Genomic DNA, 25,957 nt, shown 5'->3' on the forward strand with positions numbered 1-25,957 from the left:
CTAAACTCTTCTGAGTTTAGAGTTTTGATGCCACTCCCCTCTTGCTATATTTGGAGAGTTACGTCTTGAAACAAACTTGTAGAGAAGCAACAGGAGGTGTGTTTTATGTTTTTCTTCCCTTTAGACTCAAAAAAACCATACCTGATTTTATTTTCAAATTCACCAATGGTGCAAAATAATTTTATTTTCAAATTCACCGGTGGTGCAAAATAATTTTATTTTCAAATTCACCAGTGGTGCAAAATAATTTTATTTTCAAATTCACCGGTGGTGCAAATAATATCAGGGAGATGGATAAGGCTGCGGGGTTTAAAAAAAAAATAGAAGCAGTCCTACACTTCTAGACCAGAATTTTCATGGCAAAAGGAGGTTGTTAAGTGAATCGTGTTCAATTTAATGACCCTTTTTTTGGCATGGTTGGTAAGCAACTCGGCACAGTTCTTTCAACAATTTCACAATCACGGGATCAAAAATTGGGTGCTAGGTAACAGGCATGTATTTATAATGTTTGTGGCATCTCAGGGCCACATGATGGTCACAGGTGGCCTTCCCAGCCAGCTTCTGACAAACAAAGGCAATGAAGCAACGTGGATTCACTTAATGACCACGGGGTTCGTTTAACGCTGCAGTAATTTACTTAATGGCAAAAAAGGTCATAAAATGAGCCATGACTTAACAACTGCCTTGCTTAACAACAGAAATCCTGCTCCCAATTGTGGTCATAACTTGGGGACAATCTTTATCAACTTTTATCCATCTGCCTGATTTATTTATCATCTATCTATCTATCTATCTATCTATCTATCTATCTATCTATCTATCTATCTATCTCTTGTCTAATATATATATGTATGTATGTATGTGTGCATGTGTATGTATGTATATATATGTGTGTGTGTGTGTGTGTGTGTGGAGAGAGAGAGAGAGAGAGAGAAGAAGAGAGGGATATATATACATATACGTATACGTATATATATATATCCTCTCTCTCTCTCTCTCTCTCTCTCTCACACACACACACACACACACAATTTATCATCTATGGTAATATAAACGAGCAAGAAACAGTTTTCTCTCGCTTTGCAATTTGACTTTGCACAATCACAAGAGAGCTGATTGGGTCCAGAGGTCCAAAGAAAGATGTTGCCAGCACTAATAATAAGAATGTGTCACCAATGAGAAAGGTTTGTGTGTGTGTGTGTATGCTTTTGCGTTTGTGTGTGTGTGTGTGTGTGTGTGTGTGTGTGTGTGTGTGTGTGTGTCAGACTCTGTTGCTTTCTGTGCCCTCTAGCGCTGAGGACAAGAAACACACAACTCAGCAAAAAGGAGAGAGAGAACAATTCTTCCTTTGTTTTGCCCGATTGCCCGGAGATCACGCAAATAACTTGCATATTTTTCAGCGGCAGTAAAAGAGCGAACATTTGCTTTCTCCCTTTTTGCAGTACGGAGTGATGACTTTTTTCAAAAAAAAATTAGCATGCTGTGTGTAGCATGGAAGGCATAAAATGAAAAAGCCGAGCTAAGGATTTGTGGGAAACAAAAATATAGGCTATGGAACTATCAGATTCAATAAAGCCCATGGGTGATAGCAGGCCTCAGGATAAAGAAACGTGAACCAAAGTTTTAAATAGGATGATTTCAAAATGTACCAGAACTATTTGTAATCCTGCTGAGCCGTTGCTAATTGTGAAACAGGGTTTTGCAAAGTATGTAGCTTTATAAATCTATTTGGACATAGAAGGATGATAAATAAGGAACTGAATGTAGCTGGTGGGTAGAGGTTTGAGATGTACATGGGTATACGTGGAGACGGTCAGTAAGAAAGAACAAGGAAGTAAGTTGTGAAATGTGTGCAGAAAAGTATAAAAAGGATGTTTTAGGATGAGTTTGGTGCCACTGGCTGTAGCTATTCCTTGCTGGACCTAGCTATTGTCTCTGGACCTCATTGCAATGGGTTTTTTAATTTATTTTATTTGTCAAGCAAGTATTAGAAAACAGGTATAAGTATGAACATGGTTATGAATACATAAAATGGATATGAATAAAAAGAAACAATAGGACAAGGACGGTAGGCACGTTGGTGCGCTTATGCATGCCCCCTACAGACCTCTTAAGAAAGGGGTGAGGTCAACAGTAGACAGTCTAAGGTTAAAGTTTTGGGGGCTTGGGGAAGAAACCACAGAGTCAGGTAGATTATTCCAGGCATTGACCACTCTGTTGCTGAAGTCGTATTTCCTACAATCAAGTTTGGTGTGGTTTTGAGTTTGTATCTATTGTGTGCTCTTGTATTATTGTGGTTGAAGCTGAAGTATTCATTGACAGGTAGAACATTGCAGTAGATAATTTTATGTACGACACTTAGATCGGACCAAAGGCGTCATAGTTCTAGGTTGTTTAGGTCTAAAATTTCAAGTCTGGTGGCATCAGTCACCATGGGTGAATAGGCGACAATATAAATCAATCAATCAAACAAGCAAATAAATAAATAAATAAGGTATTCTGCTATGAGTAGAGGAGTGGAGAACTCTTCTCGTGAAATATTTCTGGACTTTCTCGACTGTATTAATATCTGATATGTAATGTGGGTTCCAGACTGATGAGCTGTAGTCAAGTATTGGTCTAGCAAATGTTTTGTATGCTCTAGTTAGTAGTGCAATATTACTGGAGAGAAAGCTACGCAGATTTAAGTTAACAACTCTTAATGTCCTCTCCAGATTCCCGGACTGGTCCCCGTTCTTCCCTACTGTCCAATTCTGCTGCCGTCTGCACAGGCTGCCGACAAACCACAACACAGTGATTCACTTAACAACTATGGCAAGAAAGGTTGTAAAATGGGGTGAAACTCACTGAACACCAGAAATTTTGGGCACAATTTTGTTTGTAATTCGAGGAATACCTGTTGATTGCCATTGCTTTCTTGCAGGGATGTAAAACATTGCAGGTTTAACAAGATTTTAAGTATTACAGGATTGGAAAAATCTAGCTTAGAGCTTGCAATTTTCTCCCACACCATTCAAGGCATAACCAGATCTAAACCTTAGATTGATTACAACCTGTAAATTAATCGTATGTAAATTGCACAGTGAGTGACAGGGACAAAAATTTTCTGAACCTGCCAATTTATTACACGAGATACATGCCATTTATTTCAATTACATCCCCTCTCTTTTTCAAAATTTGTAGAAAAATTTGCTCAATCATTATTTAAACAGGGAAGCTGTATTTGACGCCAAGGTACTGTTGCTATTTACTTTTGACCTGATTTCTCAAGGTTGTTAATTAACAAACTCCCAGAATCAAAGCAACGGTGAACAACTGGAATAACGCAGCCCTGGGGGAAATTACAGATAATCCTTGATTTAATGACCACAATTGAGCCCCAAACTTCTGGTACCAAGTGTGACAATTGTTAAGTGGATTTTGCCTCATTTTAAGACCTTTCTGTCAACTCATAAAACATTCCTATGCCTGTTTTAGTAATTGCCATAAAAAGGGGGCGGAGGAAGGAAATCTGGAAAAGCAGTGCAGCAGTTTGAAAGCGGAGGTACATTCCAACTCTTACCTTTAAAAGATTGTAATTAAAATGCCAGAGCTTTTGCCCTCGAATATATTTAATTGGAGAATGTGATTGATGACACCCAGCCCGTGAATGTGGTCAATTAGAGAATCTGGTTTATGAAATACCTGGGTGGAGGGGGGGAAACAGGGTCACAAGGGACTGTAAATTACATATGCCAGAGTTGACTTCATACAGGGCAGTGCCAGCATGTCGCCTCTAATGAATCCTTTGAAGTTTTTTGAAGTTTGGCTCGAGAATCATGATTTAATAAGAGCGATTGCTGGAATCCTGACACTTTCTTGACACTGTTAAGTGAATCACTGCAGTTGTTAAGTTAGTAACACGGTTGTGATGTGAATCTGGCTTTCCCATTCATTTTGCTTGTCAGAAGATCGCAAAAGAGGATCACATCACCTTCGGGACACCGCGACCGTCATAAATATGAGCCAGTTGCCAAGCATCTGAATTTTTGATCACATGACCATGGGGATCACGGGTGGGATTCTACCGGTTCTGCCCAGTTCTGTCCGGTTCAAGCAAACCTGTAGCTCCGAAGTGCAGCTGGGAGCAACCTCCCCATCGATCAGCTGTTTTCTGAAGATCGGCTGTGCCACGTGATTTAAATTAGCTAGAAAGCAGGAAATCGTCAAATTTCTTGCTTTCTAGCTAATCTAAATCACAGGGAGCAGCTGATCCTCTCCCTCACTGTTGTACTGCTTCACCCAGGAGGCTTCCCTGAGGCCCAGGAGACAAAAAAAATAAAAAAAAGTGCCCACCCTGTCACATGCCCACCTGGCCATGCTCACCTAGCCATGCCTACGTAGCCACGCTCACAGAACCCGTAGTTTAAAAATTTGCATCCCACCCCTGACAGGGATGCTGCAACGGTCGTAAGTATGAAAAATGGTCCTGTCACTTTTCTCAGCACCGTTGTAACTTGTACGGTCATTAAATGGACTGTTGTAAGTTGAGAACTATCTGTAGATTGCAAGGATTGGAATGCAGCCATTCGCACAGAGGTTGTGGCTTACTGAAAAATTGTATTACGGCCGTTTTTCTCAGCCAGCCACTTCTGAGAAATAAATTCCTCAGTATATGAATGGCACATTTTATATTAACAGATATATTGAACTGGTGCTATAAAAATAGCAACCTTTATTCCATTTTTGTCTTGAAATCTTCCTCTCCAAAAGGCTGAGATTATTTTAGCTGGACAAATTGTCCCCATTCCTTATTTCTTTCAAAGCTCAGCAGTTTTGTCTGGAGAAAAGAGCAACTCTAAACAGGTTAAAACCATGGAAACTTCTATTCATTCTTCAAACAGTTTGGTTGCATCCAAAGGAGATGTCATTCTCACACATGGAGCCAAATCCATTGCTTTCCTAAAGGCTTGAAGCTGGCTACCAGTTACTGTAAGACAATGAAGGCCTCATTAATTAAGAAAATGACCCAGTTTTAAGTTACCAACAATTATTTTTCAGTGTGGAATTTTTTTCTTCTTCATTCCTAGTATGAGTGATAGACAATAGGAATTCAGTTCTGGTCTGTTTGACATGGATTGTGGTCCCTTTCATTTTGTAGCTTAAAAAGGGGAAAGAAATACAATTTGAAAAGTGATATTTGGGATATAAATTACCTAAGTAGATGCATTCCTTCAACGTTAAATCCTAAAATGCAGATTTTTAATACACATGGGTTATTTTTTCGAGCCAACTTCCAAAATGTGGATTGTGGATAGTCTTTTTAGTGGACACTTGACTTATGACTGTAACGGAGCCTAAAATGTCTGTTGCTAAGCAAAACAGTTGTTAAGTGAATTTTGTCCCATTTTACAACCTTTCTTGCCACGGTTGTTAAGTGAATTATCCCCTGAGCCTGGGAATGCTGCAATGGTCCTAAAGTATGAAAACCGGTGATAAGTCTTTTTTTTTTCTCCCAGTGCTCTTGTAACTTTAAACGGTCACTAAATGAATGGTTGTAAGTTGAGGACTGGCTTTAGAAGGCAAGGGTTGAAATGCAGCCATTTCTCACAGAGGTTGTGCCTTATGAAAATTGTATTACAGCAGTTTTTCCCTCAGCCAGTCACGTCCAACACATTCTTGGAAGTAAATTCCTCACGATTTCCAACCAGAGGAATTGCTGTTGGCTGGGAGTGATAAGCAGTCGGAGAATGCTGGTTGGAAGACTTCACTAGCAAATAGAAACTGCAGGGAGAATCTGTTCTTTTTTTTTATTTATTAAAAAAAGCTCTGTTCATATAACACCCCTTTGCAGCTGTGTAGGCATTACATGTGCACGCTTGGTTAATGTTCATCTTTCTTTCTTTTTTTTAATCTTACAAGTTGCACAAACCAATCCGGTTTGGTTAGTTTCATGTGCTCTGGATGGCACAAATCCAGAAAGTGGATTAATTGCACATGCAGGCTGGTTGTAATTGCTTGAATTCAGCCATCGTTTAGAATTTCCTGCAACGTCCTTTGCATTTTAACTGCAGGAAGATGGGATAACAAGGAGAGAGTAATAGAAATAATCTGCAAGATGATCCATGTAAAAAATAGCAGGTTCTCTCTTAATAACCTTTGAGAGAGGGAAAGAGGGAAGGGGAGAGAGAGAGAGAGAGCGAGAGAGAGCGCTGACACACGCTGGTCCAAAATATATAAAGAAAAGAGGTAAAATGAACCAAGAAGGAATAGTAGGTTTTACAGCCTCCCATAGATGCACATACATTTAGGTCTGTCTCAAAGAAAGAAAGAAAAATAAAAATTGCATAGACAGGAATCCAGGCAGGCTTCATCAGATTTGAAGATAAATCAGTATTATTTCACCTTGGCAAATTTATGTGTGCTGGGGAATTCTGAGAGTCGGTCCAGCCAGCTTAAAGCATTCTGCTAAGGCTGACAAACACTGAAATAAACATTCATCCCAGAAGAACGACGACTCCCAGCCTGCTCCATCTTGAAGAAAAGTGCAATATGTACAGTAGTACAGTACGAGGTTGTTCTCGACTTAGGACCACAGCTGAACTCAAAATGTTGGTTGCTAAGAAAGTCAGTTGAGTGAGTTTTGCCCCATTTTACAACCTTCCTTGGCCCGGTTGTTAAGTGAATCGCTGCAGTTGTTCAGTTAGTCACATGGTTGTTAAGTGAATTTGCCTCCCTTGTTGACTTTGCTTGGCAGAAGGTCGCAAAAGTGGATAGCGTGGGGATACGGCGACCGTCATATATATGAACCACATGATCCCAGGTCTGCTGCAACAGTTGTAAGTGTGAAAATGGTTGTAAGTCACTTTTTTTAGTGCCGTTGCAACATTGAATGGACACTAAATGCAAGATTGTAATTTGAGGATTACCTCTAGTTTGGTTAAATGGTATCACCTGCATTGTGATGTCACTGGTCACATGACATGAATGAAACAAAGAGGAAAGTGAACAGGAGCTGAATCCTATAGGGGGGAAATGACATCATCGCCAGCATGATGACATCACTGGACACCAGCAATTATGCAAATCCAGCCATAAATGATACCCTGTGGTCTACTATGACATCACCCCATGACATCATCACAGCTTATCATCAGGCATCACCCAGCCAGAGCCTGACAAGCATATGCCAGGGTTTGCAAACCATGATGCCTAGTTTCCAACCCAAATAAGTGGTCTTGTGGGCTAGAGTTCAACTGGTGTCCTGCTTGGTGTCTACGTTGCTGGACAGTCCCTTCTGGAGCCCCTTTCGCCACCGTCCTCTTTGGGGACCCCAAAGCAAACAAGCCGAGATTACGGTGCCAACTTTGGCCAATGTTGATGCCATTGTTTTTCTCCCTTTGCAGTTCTTTTCTTCCCTTCCTTGCTCCTTCCTTCCTTCCTTCCTTTTTCCTTTCCTTTCTTTTCCTTTCCTTCTTCTTTCTTTTCCCTATCTTCCTTCCTTCCTTCCTTCCTTCCTTCCTTCCTTCCTTCCTTCCTTGTCTTTCACTTTCCATCTTCCTACCTTCCTTCCCTCCTTGTTAATCTTTCTTTCTTTCTTTCTTCCTTCCTTCCTTCCTTCCTTCCTTCCTTCCTTCCTTCCTTCCTTCCTTCCTTCCTTCCTTTCCTTTCCTTTCCTTTCCTTCTTTCTTTCTTTCTTTCTTTCTTTCTTTCCTTCTTTCTTTCTTTCTTTCTTTCCCTCCCTCTCTCCCTTTCTTTCATTTTCCATCTTCCTTCCTTCCTTCCTTCCTTCCGTGTTAATCTATTTTTTTTTTCTTTCTTTCTTTCTTTCTTTCTTTCTTTCTTTCTTTCTTTCTTTCTTTCTTTCTTTCTTTCTTTCTTTTCTTTCTTCTTCCCTCCCTTGTTTATCTATCTCTTTCTTTTTCCTTCCTTCCTTCCTTCCTTCCTTCCTTCCTTCCTTCCTTCCTTCCTTCCTTCCTTCCTTCCTTCCTTCCTTCCTTCCTTCTCCCCCTCCTTTACTCCTCAGTAGCTTCTTTCTCCTGAAAAAAACAGGGATCTTTCCTCACTTTTTCTTTCTTCTTCGTCCTCACACCACACCAATCCCGCCATTCCTGCCTTGAGCCCCCTCGTGTCCCCAGGCCTGTTTTTTCCTCCTCCTCCTCCTCATCATCATCATCATCCTCGTCCTCCTCCTCATTTATTTAAATTTATGAGCTGTCCAACTCCTGTGGGCTCTGGGTGGCACACCAAAATCAGAAAGATAAAGAAAAAGAGTGAAAAATATTGGTGCATCTTTTTCCCCTCAGTGGTGCCATTTTCCCGCCATTTTCCCCCCACCGTCCATCTTGGCTCCTTCCCCTCATCTTCCTCCTTGATCTGATCAGGTGTAGATTTTTTCCTCTCAGAAAGGGAAGCAAAAAACGGTCTTCTGCCTTAACCATTTTTATTTTCAGCCTCAGAGACACAAGACAAAACCTTATTGGGATTGTTTCAAATAAGCTTGTGTGAGGAGAGCTCGACAGGGTATGAAGCAAAGAGGCAGTTAAGAAAGCTCAAATCGTCCTTAAATTGATAAAAGGGTCAGATTTTTCTTGACATTTTTGTCTCCAAACTCTAAGCCATGATGATTTGCAGCTCTTTTCAATTTTTACGTGTACTTGAACCAGAGGCTTCTATCTCTCTGAGCTTTGGTTTTTCATTAACCATGGTTGGACAAGGAAACCGGAACTGGGTTTAGGCCTTAAAGCCAACAATTGTGGTTTGTAAATCATGGGGACGAGGTTTACAGCTTTTGTTAAAATCCAATTCTGTCTGTGTGTCTGCCTATCCATAGAAACTAGAGCTCCTTTGCAAGGGAGATTGGCAGTTTCAAAATTTATTAAATAAAATCAATAAAACGTCTATCATCATCTAGCAATAATCTCTATCATCTAAATCTATTGTTTCTCATTTCTCAATCATTTACAACTTGATATACAAAATAAATAAAAATATATCACCTCTATCATCTATCTATCTATCATCTCTTTCTCTCACTTCATCTATCTATCTATCTATCTATCTATCTATCTATTTATCTATCTATCCATCCATCCATCCATCCATCTTTATAAATCTATGATTCATTTCTCACTGTTATCATTATTTTATCATTTTATATATATATAAAATCATCTATTTTGATCTTTTATCTATATCACCCATTAATCACTGTCTTTTATTATCTATTAAATTATCTGTTCCCCATTACTATCATCTATCTTATCTATTGTCTATCATAATCATCTATCTAATATCTATGTTACCTTAGTTTCTTTTGAGTAGCTTGCTTGATAGCCATATAAAACTGCAACTATATATATTTATATGTATATATAAAATGCATATTATATATGTATATAAGTATGCATACTATGTATATTATTACAGTAAGATACTGTATGTGTGTATATATATATATAGTATACATGTATACACACACACACATAATTTATAAAATAAATAAATAACTTATTCTGTAATAACAGCTTTTTCAAAAAAAAAAGCTTAATCACATATTTTCTAGCAGTGTTTAAAGAGGTAATACTGCCATTTAATAGGATGTTTTAATTTTAAAGTTCCCTAAATGGAAACTGGCTTTTTTTTTTTCAGAAAAGTATCTATAGAATTTTAGGCCCTTAAAGACCTGGAGATTTCTTCTCCCCACCCATTTCTTTTAAGAGAAGAACACTTTAATATTGAAATTATTGATCACATAAAAGCCCCAATCCAGCCATGAAAATTAATCATTTTGCTTTTTAAAAAAGCCATTATGTTTAACTTCTGAACAGGGGAAAAAGTTTTGCACAACTATATTAGCAAAACAATATAACATAACCACTAAATTATTAATTAAACTAATAAAAATGTTTTAAAGGGGTTATGAGCTTTTCCTACAGCATATTGCTAAATATTTTCATATTTTTGCTGCTCCAAAAGTAGACAAGATGGTGCACTGCAGATTGGAAGAAATCTAAAGAAACAAATTAAGATAAAACTTAGTTGGTGACAACTGGCATTAAGTTTCCCACTGAAATATTTAGAATCATTTCTCCCCCACCACTCCATACTATTGAGAGCAGAATAGGATTGCATGGTTAAATAATAATAAATTCTGTACTTTCAGATTATGGGAAGTTAATGTGTGCCTGTTTATGTGCAGGAGAGGTCTGTAGTAGGAATTTAAAATACTCTGCTAATGTATCACAACTATCTTCTGACCTATATCCTCCAGAACAGGCTACTAAGTCAGTTATATATTTTTTTCTCAGGTGCTGTTATCTAGAAATAAAAACATGAAGAGGAATTTCAGTGATGGTTCTTTGATGCGTAGCACAGCAGGTATCCATCTTTTACTGGGCTGGAATTCGAAAGAGTTATTATAATTTTCAACCAATGACCAGCCAGATGAGTGGAGTGAGCAATATTATTTTAAGTTGCGATAGGGTTTTAGGTTGCAGTGGGTGGAAAAAAAGGGGCCCAAACACTCCCCTATTAGGGAACATTTCTGTAATACAGGCAGTCCATGACCTCCTGGGATTAGAATTTGAATTGCTAAGCGAGGTGATTGTTAAGCCAGCCATGCTTCATTTTATGACCTTTTTTTTGCCATAGTCGTAATGGAATCACTGCAGTTGCGATGCGAATCACTGCAGTTGTTAAGTGAGTCAGACGGTTGTTAAGCAAATTCAGCTTCCCCATTGAGTTTGCTTGTTGGAAGCTGGCTGGCAAGGTCACAAATGACATGATCCCTGGGATGCTGCAATTTCCATATATACCATGCTGGTTGCCGGGCATCCAAATTTTGATCACCTGACCCTGAAGATGTTGCAATAGTTGTAATGGTGAGGATTGGTCGTAAGTCATTCACTTGCTTTGTAACTATGAAAGGTCCCTAAATGAATGGTTATAAGTTGAGAACTACCTGTATTTCTCCCATTCTTCTCTTCCAGAAGGAAATGGAGTGGAGTGGAATGGAATAGAATGGAATTAAGAATGGAATTGAATGGAATAGAAATAGGAATAGGAATAGGAACAGAATAGGATAGGATAGGATAGGATAGGATAGAATTAAGAATGGAATGGAATGAAATGAAATGAAATAGAAATAGGAACAGAATAAAGTGGAATGGAATAGAAATAGAAATTGGAACAGAATAGGATAGGGTAGAATAGAATTAAGAATGGAATGGAATGAAATAGAAATAGGAACAGAATAGAACAGGATAAAATGGAATGGAATAGAATGGAATAGAAATAGGAACAGAATAGAATGGAATAGAACTGAGTAGAATGGAATAGAATAGAACAGAACAGAATAGAATTGGAATGGACCTTAGAGGTCTTCTAATCTAGTCCAGCCCCCTGCTTAAGCAAGACACCTTATACCATTTTCCTTGAGAGAAGAAATCCTAATAAAAACATTGCACGTGATTTTTAAATTGTGTTAAATCTCTCTCCAGCTGTAGGGAGCATCAAAAAGTCAAAATGATAGGTGTGACTGTATCATTAAAACCCAGACTCCTTTTTTTGCAACACACATAAAAAGAGGAATGGGACTTCCATCACCATTTTACCATTTTTTTAACACATCCACATCCACACCTCTTAGGAGATTCCCTGCCAGAATTTACTCCCCTTACAAGCATGACTCTGTAATCCAGAAAAGCGACGTGGCTCAATTCTTATTTTATCATATTTTTTTCATTGGTGGAATAAGAAGTGTTCTCTGAGTAGATTTCACGCATTGATCAATATTAACATCAAACTATCATATTTCCTTGGCTATTAAAATATCCCAGAAAGCAGGAGGGAAGGTCTTAAAAAAACGGAGAGCCTTAACCATTATAATAAACCTTTATGAAAAATTCACCGAGAATTTTTTTCTCATTTCTTCCAACTGATCATTATCTCTCCCCTCCCTTCATTTTCCTCTTATACACAGACCATCAGACAAATTTGCAGACAGGGATAATGATTGTTCTTTGTGCAATCCTTAAAAACAAATACACTTTGTGTCGGTTGATTGATGGGAGGAGGGGATATTCAGCACAAATTCCCAGGATACCTTGAAGGGAATAATAACAATAGCAGCTACAACAATATCAGCAACAATAAACCCGAATGGGCAACACAACCACCGATAAAACCTGACCAAAGCATAAATCAGTGGCGAGAATAATTATGGAGGCTGTTGAAAATGCCTGGACAGATAAGAAAGAGATGTTTGCCTAGTGCCAAAAAGGATAATCAGAAAATGGACACCTTCTCAATAGACATTAATAATACTGATAAAATTGAATTGGTAGCATGGGAGGTCCAGAGTTCCACGGAGCGAGGATCCTTTAGTCATCTTTGATCAAGGTCAGACAGGAATGATAAATTAGGCAGACACATGTAAGCAAATTAATTCTGATAACAGAGGTTTTAATGAGATGACATAAAGAGTTCTGTGCAGATCCTTTGTATCTCCTGAATGGATGCGATTCCAGATGTGGAGCAGTGCTCCAAACAGGGATGCACCTCTTTCCAACGAATGAGCTGCAGTGTGATCCTGTCACACCACTGTCACACCACTGTCACATTCAGGAAAATTGCATATTAGGATACAAGGCTTGTGCTTCTGAATATATAGTTAGTGTTCAACTTGTGATCACAACTGAGCCCAAAATTTTTGTTGCAAGCAAGACAGGTGTTAAGAGGATTTTGTCCCATTTTGTGACCTTTCTTGCCACAGTTGTTAAATGAATCACCACAGTTAAGTTGGTAATACCATTGTGAAGTGAATCTGGCTTCTCCATTGACTTTGCTTGTCAGAAGGTCTCAAAAGGTGATGATGATGAATGAATGAATGAATGAATGAATGAATGAATTCGTTATTGGCCCAGTGTGGTTAGACACACAAGGAATTTGTCTTGGTGCATATGTTCTCAGTGTACATAAAAGAAAAGATACATTTGTCAAGAATCATCAAGTACAACACAGGCAATCAAATCATACTAGGAAACAGTCAATATAAATCGTAAGGATACAAGCAACAAAGTTACAGTCATGCAGTCACAAGTGGGAGGGGATGGGTGATAGGAACGACCAGTAGTGGGATTAAAAAAGAAATTATTACCAGTTCTGTGGGCCTGCCTTGGTGGGCATGGCAGGGGACAGATACTGCCAAATCCCATTCCCTCCCCACCCCACTAACCTGTTTTCCAGCTCCGTTCTCCTGTGCAGGGCAACAAAAGAAGACCCAGACAATCAGCTGGTACTCAATGGGAGGCAGAGAAGAGATGGGTGTGGGGCCATTCATAGGTGGTATTTGCTGGTTCTCTGAACTACTCAAAAATTCCACTACTGGTTCTCCAGAACTGGTCAGAACCAGTTGAATATCACCTCTGGGAACGATGAGAAGATTGTTTTTTTAAATCTTAAATTCTCCATTCTCTTTCCCCCCTTTCCTTTTTCTTCCCCACATAGAATTACTTGTTCATTAAAGATGGCTTCTTCTTTGTCCCAGTCTTCTTGTTTTGCAGACGTTTCTTGTTGTTTCTCATAGTTCCAAATCTCCATTTCTAAGAATTGAAAAACGAAGCCAAAAGAACCTCTCCCTTCTTGTGCATCTTCTTTGGACTTTTTAAGTTCCATTTTCAATTCATCCAGAAGTAGAGCCATTGTATAAATTTTTAAACAACCACCTGATTGATTTTAGTCATTCAAGTGTAATAACCAAGAATCCAAAGATCACCAAGTAATCCAAATACACACAAGCTGTTTCTTCTTGCTTTTTTTTCACTTTCTCTTCCTGGGGTTCTACTATTTAGTTGCCAAGTTTCAGTTAAAATGTATCTTTTAGAAGTCTTGTTGAAGTTTTACTGTAGATTCCTTTTAATTCCAGGCAGTCTCCTCCCTTTTTTCCAGATCCTGCCCTTTTATTCTTTTTCTCTCCTTTCCTGCTTATAAAAATTTTTTAGTGTCCAGAAATCTTTATTATCCCTTTGACATTTTATTTTATTTTCAGCTTAATTGCCTGTTGATGTCAAAGCAGATTTTCCCCCCCGATTTCTTATTTAAGTCTCTTATTTCTCAGTATGGGGAAAGGGAGAGAAGAAAAAAAACCCAAACCTTTCCCTTTTCACTTTCCTTCGCTGCTTCAGAATCTTCTTTGGGAGCGATGTTATTTTTTTGTAAGTTTAAATTCCAGGGTACCTTAGTTGTTGCTTTTGCAATTTAACCCAGTCAACCAGAACTTTCACTTCTTATCTTCCTCCTGCACATTCTTTTCTGGTCGAGTTCTTCTTTGAGGTGGCCATTTCTGACCATGGCTGCAACCGCCTTCGGGAAAGGGAGTAATGGCCAGCTGAGGAGGAGAGATGTGGCTCTCCTCAACCCTGCTGGCAGTCTCCCCCCTCTTCACCACCTCTACGGGGTGGCTTAGCCCCAAAACTAGCCGGCCCGGGGCACTCCAGCAGACAGCCCAGACCGAAACCGCGCACAATCGCAGATTTCTGTCTGTCACCGAAGAAGCTCAAACCGGAAGTCCGAAAGATGAGAAGATTAACAGTAATAGTAGTGAAGACTTTGTAAATAGTTGAACAGTGTTGAGGAAATTATTTGTTTAGCAGAGTGATGGCTTTTGGGAAAAAACTCCCCTTGTGTCTAGTTGTTCTGGGGTGCAGTGCTCTATTGCCTCGTTTTGAGGGAAGGAGTTGAAACAGTTTGTGTCTGGGATGTGAGGGGTCTGTCGATATTTTCACAGCCTTCTTTTTGACACGTGCAGGATACAGGTCCTTGATGGAGGGCAGGTTGGCAGCCATAGTTTTTTACTCACTGGAGTCTGTGTCTGTCTTGTTGGGTTGCAGAGCCAAACCAGACCGCTGTAGAGGTGCATGACCCTGGGACACTACAACCATCATAAATATGAGTCAGTGGCCAAGCGTCTGAATGTTGACCACACGAGGATGCTGCAACGTTCATAAGTGTGGGAAAGTGTCATAAGTCACTTTTTTTCAGTGCCATTAAAGCTTTGAACGGTCATTAAATGAACCATTGCAAGTCAAGGACTACCTGCGTATATTACTGCACCAAAAGTACTAGCATTTTATTAATTGTGCCTTATATTGCCCCTTCAAATCTTAGGCTGTCTTCCAATCCCACTCTTCAATCAGAAAAAAAGGACCAAACAACCACTCACGTCAAATCCGCTTAAACATGAGCCAAGCAGTAACAATTCAGCTGATCATTTCAATTTCTCAGCCTTGCTTGCAGGTACGTAACTGGTGGGCTGTTAGCTTTTTAAATTATACTTTTGTCACCCAAAAATATTTTTCTTGCCTCTGGTTAAAATATCTGGACACACCAGAATCCCTTATGAATTCCACAGAAGGCTGGCATTTAAATGATATCTCTTGTATCTTTACCTCCCTGCCGCCCCCATTTTAAAAGTTAAAATTTCAGGTCTATATGTTACACAGGAAGGAATATTCCTTAACGTGCTTTTGTATTAATGCCAAAAGAGATATTTCTCATTTTCTTCAGTTTGAAAAGCTGTCTCTGCACATTTCTGCTGGAATTAATTATTGGAATAATAATTAGTTCTATTCTCATTGAAAGAGAGGGAATGGGAGAAGTGAAAAGGGCTCACCATGCATTTGCCTTGTGTCTCTACAAAAGCATATTTTAAAAATATAAATGTATAATAGGATAACCTTTAATATCACTGCTAACCCAGCTTTTTCCAGAAGGACATTCACTCATATCCCATCTATGCCTTGAATAAAAATTGGAACTCAAAGATTATATGAGGATCATCTTATAAAATATTTTATTTAGAGGGTTGGGTCTATCAATGAATTATTAGCCATGTTTACAAGCAGGGTTTTTTTTTCTGATTGCCAGAAACTGGGGGTAAACAATATGAAATACAGTATAACAGAGTTGGAAGGGATGTTGGCGGTCTTCTAGTTGAATCCACTGCTTGAACAGGAGACCCTGTACCATTCCAGACAAATAATTGTCCAGTCTCTTCTTAAAAGCCTTCAGTGAAGAAGCACCCACAACTTCTGGAGGCAACCTGATTAACTGCTCTCACTGTTAGGAAATTTCTCCTTATTTCCAGGTTGAATCTCTCCTTGATTAGTTTCCACCCATTGCTTCTTGTCCTGCCTTCAGGTGCTTTGGAGAATAACTTGACCCCTTCTTGTTTGGGAAAGCCCCTGAGATATTGGAAGACGGCTAACATGTCCCCCCTAGTCTTTATTTTTACTAGATTAGACATCATAGCCAATTCCTGCAATGATTAGCCTCATATTATTGTGGTAATGTAGAATTGAATTGAACGGCTAGCAATAGAGAATGTGGAATTATACAGATGTTTAAATTTGATCCGTCATAAGGGCAATGGTGGGCTTCAAATAATTTAACAACCAGTTCTCTGCCCATTTGCTGGGTGGGTGTGGCCATGGTGGACGTGGCCTCGTTAGGCTCCTGCACCATCCTGGCACTGAAAACAGGCTGTGGAGGGCCCGCTTTCCACCTCCTTGTGCTCCACACGCTCCCAGCAGTTACCTGGGATCCAGAACGGGCTGTGTGGGGACTCCTGGGAGGAGCGGGATGGGATGGGGTGGGGGAAAGTCAGTCGTCACAACTACTGGTTCGCCGAACCGGACATAACATTAACATCCGGTTCTCCCAAACTGGCGTGAAGCGGCTGAGGCCCACCCCTGCATAAGGGGCCTTTAAAAGGTAGACCATCCTTTCCCATCAAGATACCCTCCAGATCAGTGTGGGATTCAATTTTTTTTACTACCGGTTCTGTGGGCGTGGCTCCAGATGGTTCTGTTAGGGATACACCCTAGCAGAATCTGCACGGCAGTCAGGCAGGCAGGAAAAATATGTGAGATAAACATTTTTGTAGCTTACACTCAGTAAAACAGATACACTGTGCTAGTTAAATAGTTTATTCCAGTAAGAGTTATAGCATAGTCAAACAGTCCATATATCATTCACTAGTTCAGTCCGTCCGGGGATTATTCAGTTACAAAGTCCAGTGTCGAAAAAGAGGTCAGTAAACTTACAAATATCAGTCCAGTAATATATCTCCTCGCAGTAGAGATATGAAGAAGTCACACCTCCTCTCTTCCTTCGACGTTCAGCAACTCAGCAGTAGGAAAACACGCAGTTAGCAAACCATCAATCCATCAAACCAGCAATCGTCAGGAATCGTCAGGTTCTCTTGCTCCCTCTTATGGCGGTTCACAACCGCACCCCAAATTACATGCTTTGCAGTTTAAAGTGACACACACTTAAACTTACTATCATAGTTTATATATATTATTTTACCCAAACTACGTTAGGTAACCTTGTTATTCCTAACAGGTTCATCCCTCTGGGTTGTGAATTCTCGTAATTACAGTCACATCTTCTTTGAAGCTCTTCAGATTGGAGGCGGCTGCATTAAAGGAATCACTTGGGAATAAATCTGCCAAAATGTTGATGGCAGACAAGCCTTTTTGGAAATAGCAATAGAACCTAGACTTATATACAGTTTCACAGGGCTTTTGCAGCCCTCTCCAAGCGGTTTACAGAATCAGCACATTGCCCCCAACAATCTGGGTCCTCATTTTACCAGCCTCAGAAGGAGTTGGAAGGCTCAATCATCCTTGAGCCTGGTGAGATTCGAACTGCCAAATTGCAGGCAGCCAGCAGTTGGCAGAAGTAGCCTGCAGTACTGCATTCTAACCACTGCGTCACCACAGTGCAGGCGTTAGAATAAAGCATAAACCGGGGGCACCACCAATGGATCGATTCCCTTAAAGCAGTTTTTTAGCAACTTCAGCAGCTTTAAGATGTGTGGACTTCAATTCCCAGAATTCCCCAGCTAGCCATACAGGGAGTTCTGGGATTTGAAGTCGACATATCTTAAAGTTAATGAAATCACGAAATACTACCTGAAAACTTAGGTAATCAAAAATTCAGAAAGCGGAGCACCAACTCACAAGGAATAACTTAACCCTGCATATATAACACACTCCGCGTTTTCTTTCTTAATATCCCAAATTGGATCAGGACTTTGATTCAGATTGGTCATTCTATACCCTTTGACTTTTTTTTCAAGATTTCGGATGGGAAACGGAGAAGCCAGAATCGATCCAACTGCAGAAAACAGTAGGCACCAAGTATGTCGGTCCCACACCTTTTGCATCTTTATATTCCTGAAATCAAATATATTTCACAGTTATGGAAATCTATACTATATGACCACAGATAGTCCTTGACTTACAACCATTCGTTTAGTGGCCATTCAAAGTTATAACGGCACTGGAAAAAAAAAGTCTTATGACCATTTTTTCATCCTTACAACCATTGCAGCATCCATTTGTGGTCGAATTGGCAACTGGCATGCATTTAGGATGGCTGCAGTGTCCTGTGGTCATGTGCAGTGGTGGGATTCAATTTTTTTTTAGTACTGGTTCTGTGGGCGTGGCTTGTTGGGCGTGGCAGGGGAAGGAGACTGCAAAATCTCCATTCCATTCCCACCCCACTAGCCTGCTTTCCAGCTCCATTCTCCTGTGGAGGACAACAAAAGAAGACCCAGCTTATTAGCTGGGGCCTAATGGGAGGCAGAGAATAGGTGGTATTTGCTGGTTCTCCAAACGACTCAAAATTTCCATTTTCGGTTCTCCAGAACTGGTCAGAACCGGCTGAATACCACCTGTGGTCACGTGATCCTCTTTTGTGAACTTCTGACTAGCATTCCTCAACGGGGAAGCCAAGTTCACTTAACAATCGTGTTACTGATTCAACAACTGCAGAAATTTAACTTAACAACTGCGGCAAGGAGGATTGTAAAACGGGGCAAAACTCCCTTAGCAACCTGTCTTGCTCAACAACATAAATTTTGGGGCTCAAATTGTGGTCGCAAGTCAAGGACTACCCATATACCCTCTGTAATGTTTTAATCTTCATCATTCATACTTAACGATTAAACCTTTTCTCCAAAGCCCAACCGAGCTTGCTACTCTGTCCAGGCAACAACACACATCCAAGCCGACAATGCCTCAAGCGGGAAGCAGCTCGAATAACTGGAGGTGGGTGAAAAACATTCTCCGAAATACACATCGATGCACAGTTGAGGTCATCGTTTCTGAGCTCTTGGAACTGCGTCCTTTTATGTCCGATCTGGGCTGGGTGGCTCTTCGTACGGCTTCTCATTGTCGGATCAGGCCTTTTGCTAGATATGACAGGGAGACAAATTCTCGCAAAGTGGGTCGGAGGGAGAGAGAGAGCTTTTGGTATGGACAGAGAGCATTTGAACCCACAGTACAGTCGTCGCCACCCAACTCAGAGCGAGTCAATCCTGCTTCCCCTTTGATTAGAGTTCCATGCCAGGTTTGTTCACTGTGCTATCACTACCCTACCCTCTCGCAGCCCTTGTCCGTATTAATAAAGACAAGGAGCATTATAATATATTTGGGGATTCAGCAAAGAGCAGAATGAGTTTCGAACAAATATCCTGGGAGCCCCTTTTACAAATCATCATGGAGGTACAACCACAATTGAGCCCAACATTTCTGTTGCTAAGTGAGACGTTTGTTAAGTGAGCTGTGCCCCATTGAACGACTTCCCTCGCCACATTCGTCAAGTGAATCACTGCAGCTGTTAAATTAGTAATACGGTTGGTAAGTGAATCTGGCTTCCCCATTGACTTGCTTGTCAGAAGGCTGCAAAACGGGCGTGACCCCGGGACGATGCAACTGTCCTAAGTATGAGCCAGTTGCCAAGTGTCTGAATTTGGAATCACGTGATCATGGGGAGGTTGCCACGGTCGTAAGTGTGAAAATGGTCATAAGACACTTTTTTTTCAGTGCCAATGTAACTTTGGTCACTAAATGGACTGTTGTAAGTTGAGGGCTACCTGTATATTGAGGAGCTTTGATATTCGGGGTGGGAGTTGGGGTTTCCCCTGCCCCCAAATTTTGTTCTGTTGTACTTTACTCATTTATTTGATTCTTTTTGTTAGTTTTTATTGTTTTTTATTTTTATTTTTTGTTTTAAATATGGTTTTACATTGTGTAAGCCGCCTCGAGTCACCATGGGCGAATAGGTGACAATATTAAATAAATAAATAAGGAAGCTGTTGTATGTGCAGGACAGATAGTCATCAAAACATTTTGCTTTATTATTCCAATAGTGAGATGTCTTCCTAGCATTTATAGAATACAGAATAACAAGAGTTGGAAGGGACCTTGGAGGTCATCTAGTCCAACCCCCTGCTCAAACAGGAGACCCTATACAATTTCAGATAGGTGGCTGTCCAGTCTCTTCTATAAAACCTCCAGTGGGAAGGAAGGGAGGGAGGGAGAGGGAGGGATAGCGGAATAACAGAATAATACAATTGGAAGGGACCTTGGAGGTCTTCTAGTCCAACCCCCCGCTCAAACAGGAGACCCTATAACAACTGGTCGAGTGCAACAATCAATCTGTGGAGTGACCTGCCTCTAGAAGTTCTGGGTGCTCCATCACTGGAGGTTTTTAAGAAGAGATTGGGAAACCATTTATCTAAAATGACACAGGGTTTCCTGCCTGAGCAGTGGGTTGGAATAGAAGACTTCCGATAACTCTGTTTTTCTTTTCTGGTTAATTCTTGGATGGAAGGCCACCCGGAAATCCTAGGATTATAAAATAACTGCGAATTTTCAGGGCAGAAACCCACCCAAAGGTAGCAATGAAGAGAAGCTTGACTTAAATGGGCTTCTGTTGTATTGCTTACAGAAACTACCTCTCCATTAACCCTTATTACATTCTTGGCAGGACTATACTTCCTGTCTCTGGAACGTCTCTGGAGTTATTTTTCCCCTCCTGTGCTGGTACTTTGCTTGTGTGGAGTGACCATTCAAAGTTACAATGGCACTGAAAAAAGCGACATGACCATTTTTCACACTTATGACTGTTGCAGCATCCCCACAGTCATGAGAGGCGAGGCGAGGAGATGCGTGCCTCGATGTGAGTGATATTGAGCTGGCCACGCCCACCAACTAAGCCACGCCCACAGGACCGGTGGTTAAAAAATTTGAATCCCACCCCTGCAGAGAGCCCCTTGCTAAAAAATTTGAAGCTCACCCCTGGATAGGTGGGCAGATAAATAGGTAGACAGGTAGAAAGACCGATGAGATAATAAAGCCTTATTTCACTCCAGGCAGGAAGAAAGTACCTATGATTGGAAAAGAAATGACTTCCCAGCTTTCGGCCGCAGAACAGAGGGCGAAAAGCTTTCACAACTGGATGACCATCCCGGTCCTTGGATGAAGCCAGGGGCCACGTACCAGAAATCAGCTGGCCTGCCCCAGGCATCTCAGAGAAGCAGAAGAGAAGAGGCAGAAGAGTGGGATTCAGCTGCTTCCCAGTGGCCTGCAGTTCCAACAGCCCGGCTGAGAAATCTGCAGACTCAGGATCCCTCCTACACATTTAAACCCAGCCCTGGCCCACAAAACACCCGCAAGGAAAAAGCTGACCCTGCGCAAAGCAACAAAACCATTCAGGTAAAAGATTCAGGCACGCACATATTTTTTTAATAAGGATGTTCGTGAATCTCCTTCCAAACAGGCTTATTTTCCAAAACTGAAAAAGACTGGCTTGAATTGAAACACTTGGTGGCTTATATAGGTAGTCCTCGACTTACAATAGTTCATTCAGTGACCCTTCAAAGTTAACAACGGCACTGAAAAAACATGACTTATGATCCTTTTGCCACGCTTAACGTGGGCATAATCATGTGATCAAAATTCAGATGCTCGGCAACTGGTTCATATATGATGGTTGCAGCATCCCGGGGTCATGTAAATCCCCTTTTGTGGCAGCCAGTTTCACTTAACAACCATGTGACTAATTTAACAACGGCAGTAATTCGTTTCACGACAGTGGCAAGAAAAATCTCAAAAGGGGGCAACGCTCACTTAACTATCTCACTTAACAACAAATTTTGGGCTCAGTTGTGGTCGTAAGTTGAGGACTAAATGTAAATAGCAACATTCTCACTTAAACTCAAAATATGAGGCAATAATCTTTGGCTTATCTGTCTTCTTTTTTTTTTTTTTTGTCCTTGTTCCAAAGAAAAGGCCAGCAGGCCACTCCAAAGTGAAGGAAAAAGAGAATTCTCTCCGAATTTTATCTGCTGTCATCGAAAGCATGAAGCACTGGAGTCAGTATTCTCATAAAATTCCACTGTTGTTTGAGGTACTGGGTGAGTATGGTAAAAGTGTCGGGGCGGTTTTCCATACAAGAATATTAGTCTTATCATCCCAAAGGAGCCAATTACTTTTAAAATATTTCAGCCAACCTATTCAGCATTTCGAATAAAAGGCATTTTACAAGCAATGCGACTGTCTTCTCTGAAACCACCCAAAATGTTGAGTTTCCTAGAGTCAAAACAGAGTGGGGAAACTGAGATAAGAAAGGGTTAGATTATTTACAGGAAAGAAATCCACAATTAGATTCAGATTCAGATTAACAGAGTTGGAAGGGACCTTGTGGGTCATCTAGTCCAACCCCCTGCCCAAGCAGGAGACTCTACACTATTTCTGACAGATGGGAGTCCAATCTCTTCTTGAAAGTCTCAAGTGATGAAGCTCCCACAACTTCTGAAGGCAACTTCTGTTCCATGGGTTGATTGTTCTCACTGTCAAGAAATTTCTCCTTATTTCCAGGTTGAATCTCTCTCCTGGGTCAGTTTCCATGCATTATTCATTGTCTGGCCTTCAGGTGCCTCAGAAAATAGCTTGACCCCACCCCCCTCTGTTGCAGCCCCTCAAATATTGGAACACTTCTATCCTGTCTCCCCCGGTGCTTCTCTTCACCAATTACTGGCCTGCCATGACAGTGAATTTCCTGGAGGCATCCAAATTTCCATCGTTAAAAACTCCACTTAAATAAAAACTACAATAGAACCCCTCTCTGTACAGCTAGTCCTTGACATATGACCACAACTGACCCCAAAATTTCTCTTGCTAAAGTGACAAATTGGGAAAAGTTAACCATCCCAGACCCAAGTCCAGGTCCAAAAATGCCAGGGAATTTCTAGAAGCCTGGCACTCTGACAAACAGACACATAGACATTAACAACATCGGTAGACTATGCAAAAGAGACAATCACTCAGCCCAAGAGAGAGAGAGAGAGAGAGAGAGAAGACTCCACCAGTAATCAGCACCCAGATCAGCATAGATTACTAACTCCTATGTTCACATCAGAGCAAGTCACGTAAACAATACCCCAATTTGAGAAAATGCCAAAGGGCCATCCATAAACAGCCCAAGCAAAGAATCCCTAAGACTGCCCCCTAATACCTGCACAGACAGGCAAGACACCAGAATATAAACTGACAGCAAACAACACTCCTTACTAGCACTGATGATGTTACCTAGTTAGGTAATAAAACATTTGCAAGAAAACAAGCTTAGAGAGCACTAAGGACCCCACATTTGTTTAATCTCTTGGGAACCACAAAATTGGAGGCATTCGGTTGTACTTGAGCTAAGAGACTCCTTGTACGGGGTTCAGTCAGCAGGTATGCCCTGGGCAAGTCCTCACCTCTGCTAATTATCTCAACTGTGGCCATATGCCCTCAACTTACGACCACAGTTGAGTCCTCACCTGTGCTAAATCTGGACGTACATCCTGGCTAACATTACTAGATTATCATGTGTCTTCTTACAAAACCCACAGAACAGGCTTTGTCTTCGCTCTGAAAAGCTTTCAGACCAATAATGGTGCTTCATTATTTAGGTGTCCTGGATTCTGCTGTTACCCCTGGACAATTTGGGTCAAAAACTTTCCTTTTGAGAGATGGAAAAGAAACCGTGGCGTGCGTATTTTATGAGATTGTAAGTATATATATATATATATTTGTATAATCTTTAATCCAGGATGTACTAGGTACGCTGAATCCATGACAACCTACACTATAATCCAATACATGAATACAGGTAGTCCTCAACTTACTTACCTTTCATTTAGTGACTGTTCAAAGTTACAACCGAATTGGAAAAAAGTGACCTACGACAGTGGTGGGTTTACCGGTTCTGTGGGTGTGGCTTGGTGGGCGTGGCTTGGTGGGCGTGGCAGGGGAAGGATACTGCAAAATCTCCAATCAGAGGTGGGATTTGCCGCTTCTCCGAACTACTCAAAATTTCTGCTACCGGTTCTCCGGAACTGGTCAGAACCTGCTGAATACCACCCCTTCTGACTTATGACCATTTTTCACACTTATGACCATTGCAGCATCCCCGTGGTTACATGATCCAAATTTGGATGTTTGGCAACTGACTCTCATTTATGACAGTTTGCAGCCTCCCGGGGTCACATGATCCCCTTTTGCGACCTTCTGACGAGCAAACTCAACAGGGAAGCCAGATTCATTTAACAACCGTGTTACTTAGCAGCTACAGTGATTCATGATGAAATGTTGTAAACGTCATGATGGTGTCCTCATCATTACGATGAAAGGTCGTAAAACGGAGCAAAACTCACTTAACAACTGTCTCGCTTAGTAACAGAAATTTTGGACTCAAATTGCGGTCATAAGTTGAGGACTGCCCGTATAATCAATTCATGTTGGTTCTGGCAGGTTCTTTTGTCCAACTCAACCCTTCGGAAAAATCGCTTATTTTAGAAGGTTGTGAACAATACCTTTATTTCGCAATTTGTCAATTTTATCATTGCGATTAAAAAAATCTATCCATAAATCTTTGAAAAGTGATCAAAAGACATTATAAATTATAAATTATAGACATGTGTGGTGGTGCCATTTCTACCTGAAAGGAGTAAGGGGGCAAAAACTGGGATGGGATTCAAAAGTCCCAGCACCTGGTTCGCTGCCCGGTTGCTGGGTAGGCGTGGCCATGGTGGGCGTGGCCTCCAGAGCCCGGGAGAGGCCGTTTTCGCCCTCTCAGAGGCCTGAAGGAGGCCTCCAGACCCTTGGGAAGGGGAAAAACGGCCCTCCCGGAAAAGCTGGAAGTTGCAAAATGGGCCTGCTTCCAGCTTCTGGTGGGCCTCCAGAGCCGGAGGGAGGCCATTTTTGATTTCCCCCTCTGGATCCTGGGAAGGCGAACCGGAAGGGCCATTTTCCGCCTTCCCAAAGGTCCCGAGGTTTCCCGCAGGCTTCTGGGAGGGCGAAAACAGTCTCGCCCAGGCTCTGGAGGCCCACCAGAAGCTGGAAAGAGGCCAGTTTCCAGAATTCTGCAAGAGCCCTTTTTTTTCGCCCTCCCAGACCCTCCACACAGACCCTACACTTACCCGCGTGGAAAATGGGCTGCACGGAGAGGCCTGGGAGGGGAGGGATGGGCGGGGCCGGTTCCGCGAACCAGATGGAAACTTAACATCCGGTTTGCCCGAACTAGTCCAAACCAGTAGAATCCCACCCTTGGGGGGGAAAACTATGGAAATAACGCTTTTATCCTTCTCTGAAAAAAAGGATCGCGAGCTGCCGAGATTAATCAGAGGCCACGTCCACAGATGCATGGGGAAATACGATGTTAAACACAAAGTGTTCAAGTGTGTATCCGTGAGGCCAGCGACAACTGCCGAACAGCAAACTTTCCAGGGTTTTGTTAAGGCCGCTGATGTGGAGATGTGCCAATTTCTGAAAACATGCAACGAAATGTAAACATCTTTGGATGCAGCTCAGAATCTTTGAAGAAGCAGGTCACGTTTTCGTTGTGTGTGTGTGTGTCTCTTCTACTGGGTGTTGTAACACAAAAGTCGTGCTAGAAATCCTATTTATTTGTCGTTGCTCACGTGAAAGCATTGTCAGCAACGTCAACTGTAACCTCTGTCAAAAAAATAATAATAATAATAAACTTAACTGCAGTTTGTTTTTAATATTTTAATATAGGTGGCTTGTTTTTTTTTCCTACCAATTTAATAAATTTAAATTAGCATACTCAGTTGGTAGAC

At 41.1% G+C, this 25,957-nt stretch overlaps 1 protein-coding gene across 1 annotated transcript; it reads left to right on the forward strand.

Moving 5' to 3' along the window:
• Positions 1–6,739: 6,739 nt before the first annotated feature.
• Positions 6,740–25,890, forward strand: SPATA22 (spermatogenesis associated 22). The gene is made up of 9 exons (XM_026710256.2): positions 6,740–6,818; positions 10,290–10,359; positions 15,148–15,276; positions 18,125–18,185; positions 19,011–19,097; positions 21,206–21,548; positions 22,120–22,249; positions 23,789–23,886; positions 25,476–25,890. Exons 2-9 carry the CDS (start codon positions 10,314–10,316, stop codon positions 25,665–25,667), a joined length of 1,086 nt encoding a protein of 361 aa, XP_026566041.2. The 5' UTR covers positions 6,740–6,818; positions 10,290–10,313; the 3' UTR covers positions 25,668–25,890.
• The last annotated feature ends 67 nt before the right edge of the window (positions 25,891–25,957 follow it).

Source organism: Pseudonaja textilis, chromosome 1 (assembly GCF_049901715.1).
Source record: "Pseudonaja textilis isolate UNSWEBS1 chromosome 1, rPseTex1.2, whole genome shotgun sequence".
NCBI lineage: Eukaryota > Metazoa > Chordata > Lepidosauria > Squamata > Elapidae > Pseudonaja > Pseudonaja textilis.

Excerpts from the sequence above, each read along its gene's own strand:
- SPATA22 (XM_026710256.2), top strand. The coding sequence starts at position 10,314 with ATGAAGAGGAATTTCAGTGATGGTTCTTTGATGCGTAGCACAGCAG. Across the intron at positions 18,186-19,010 it reads CAGAAAACAGTAGGCACCAA|CCCAACCGAGCTTGCTACTC; the intron begins GTATGTCGGTCC and ends TTTTCTCCAAAG. Across the intron at positions 22,250-23,788 it reads ACTGTTGTTTGAGGTACTGG|GTGTCCTGGATTCTGCTGTT; the intron begins GTGAGTATGGTA and ends TTCATTATTTAG.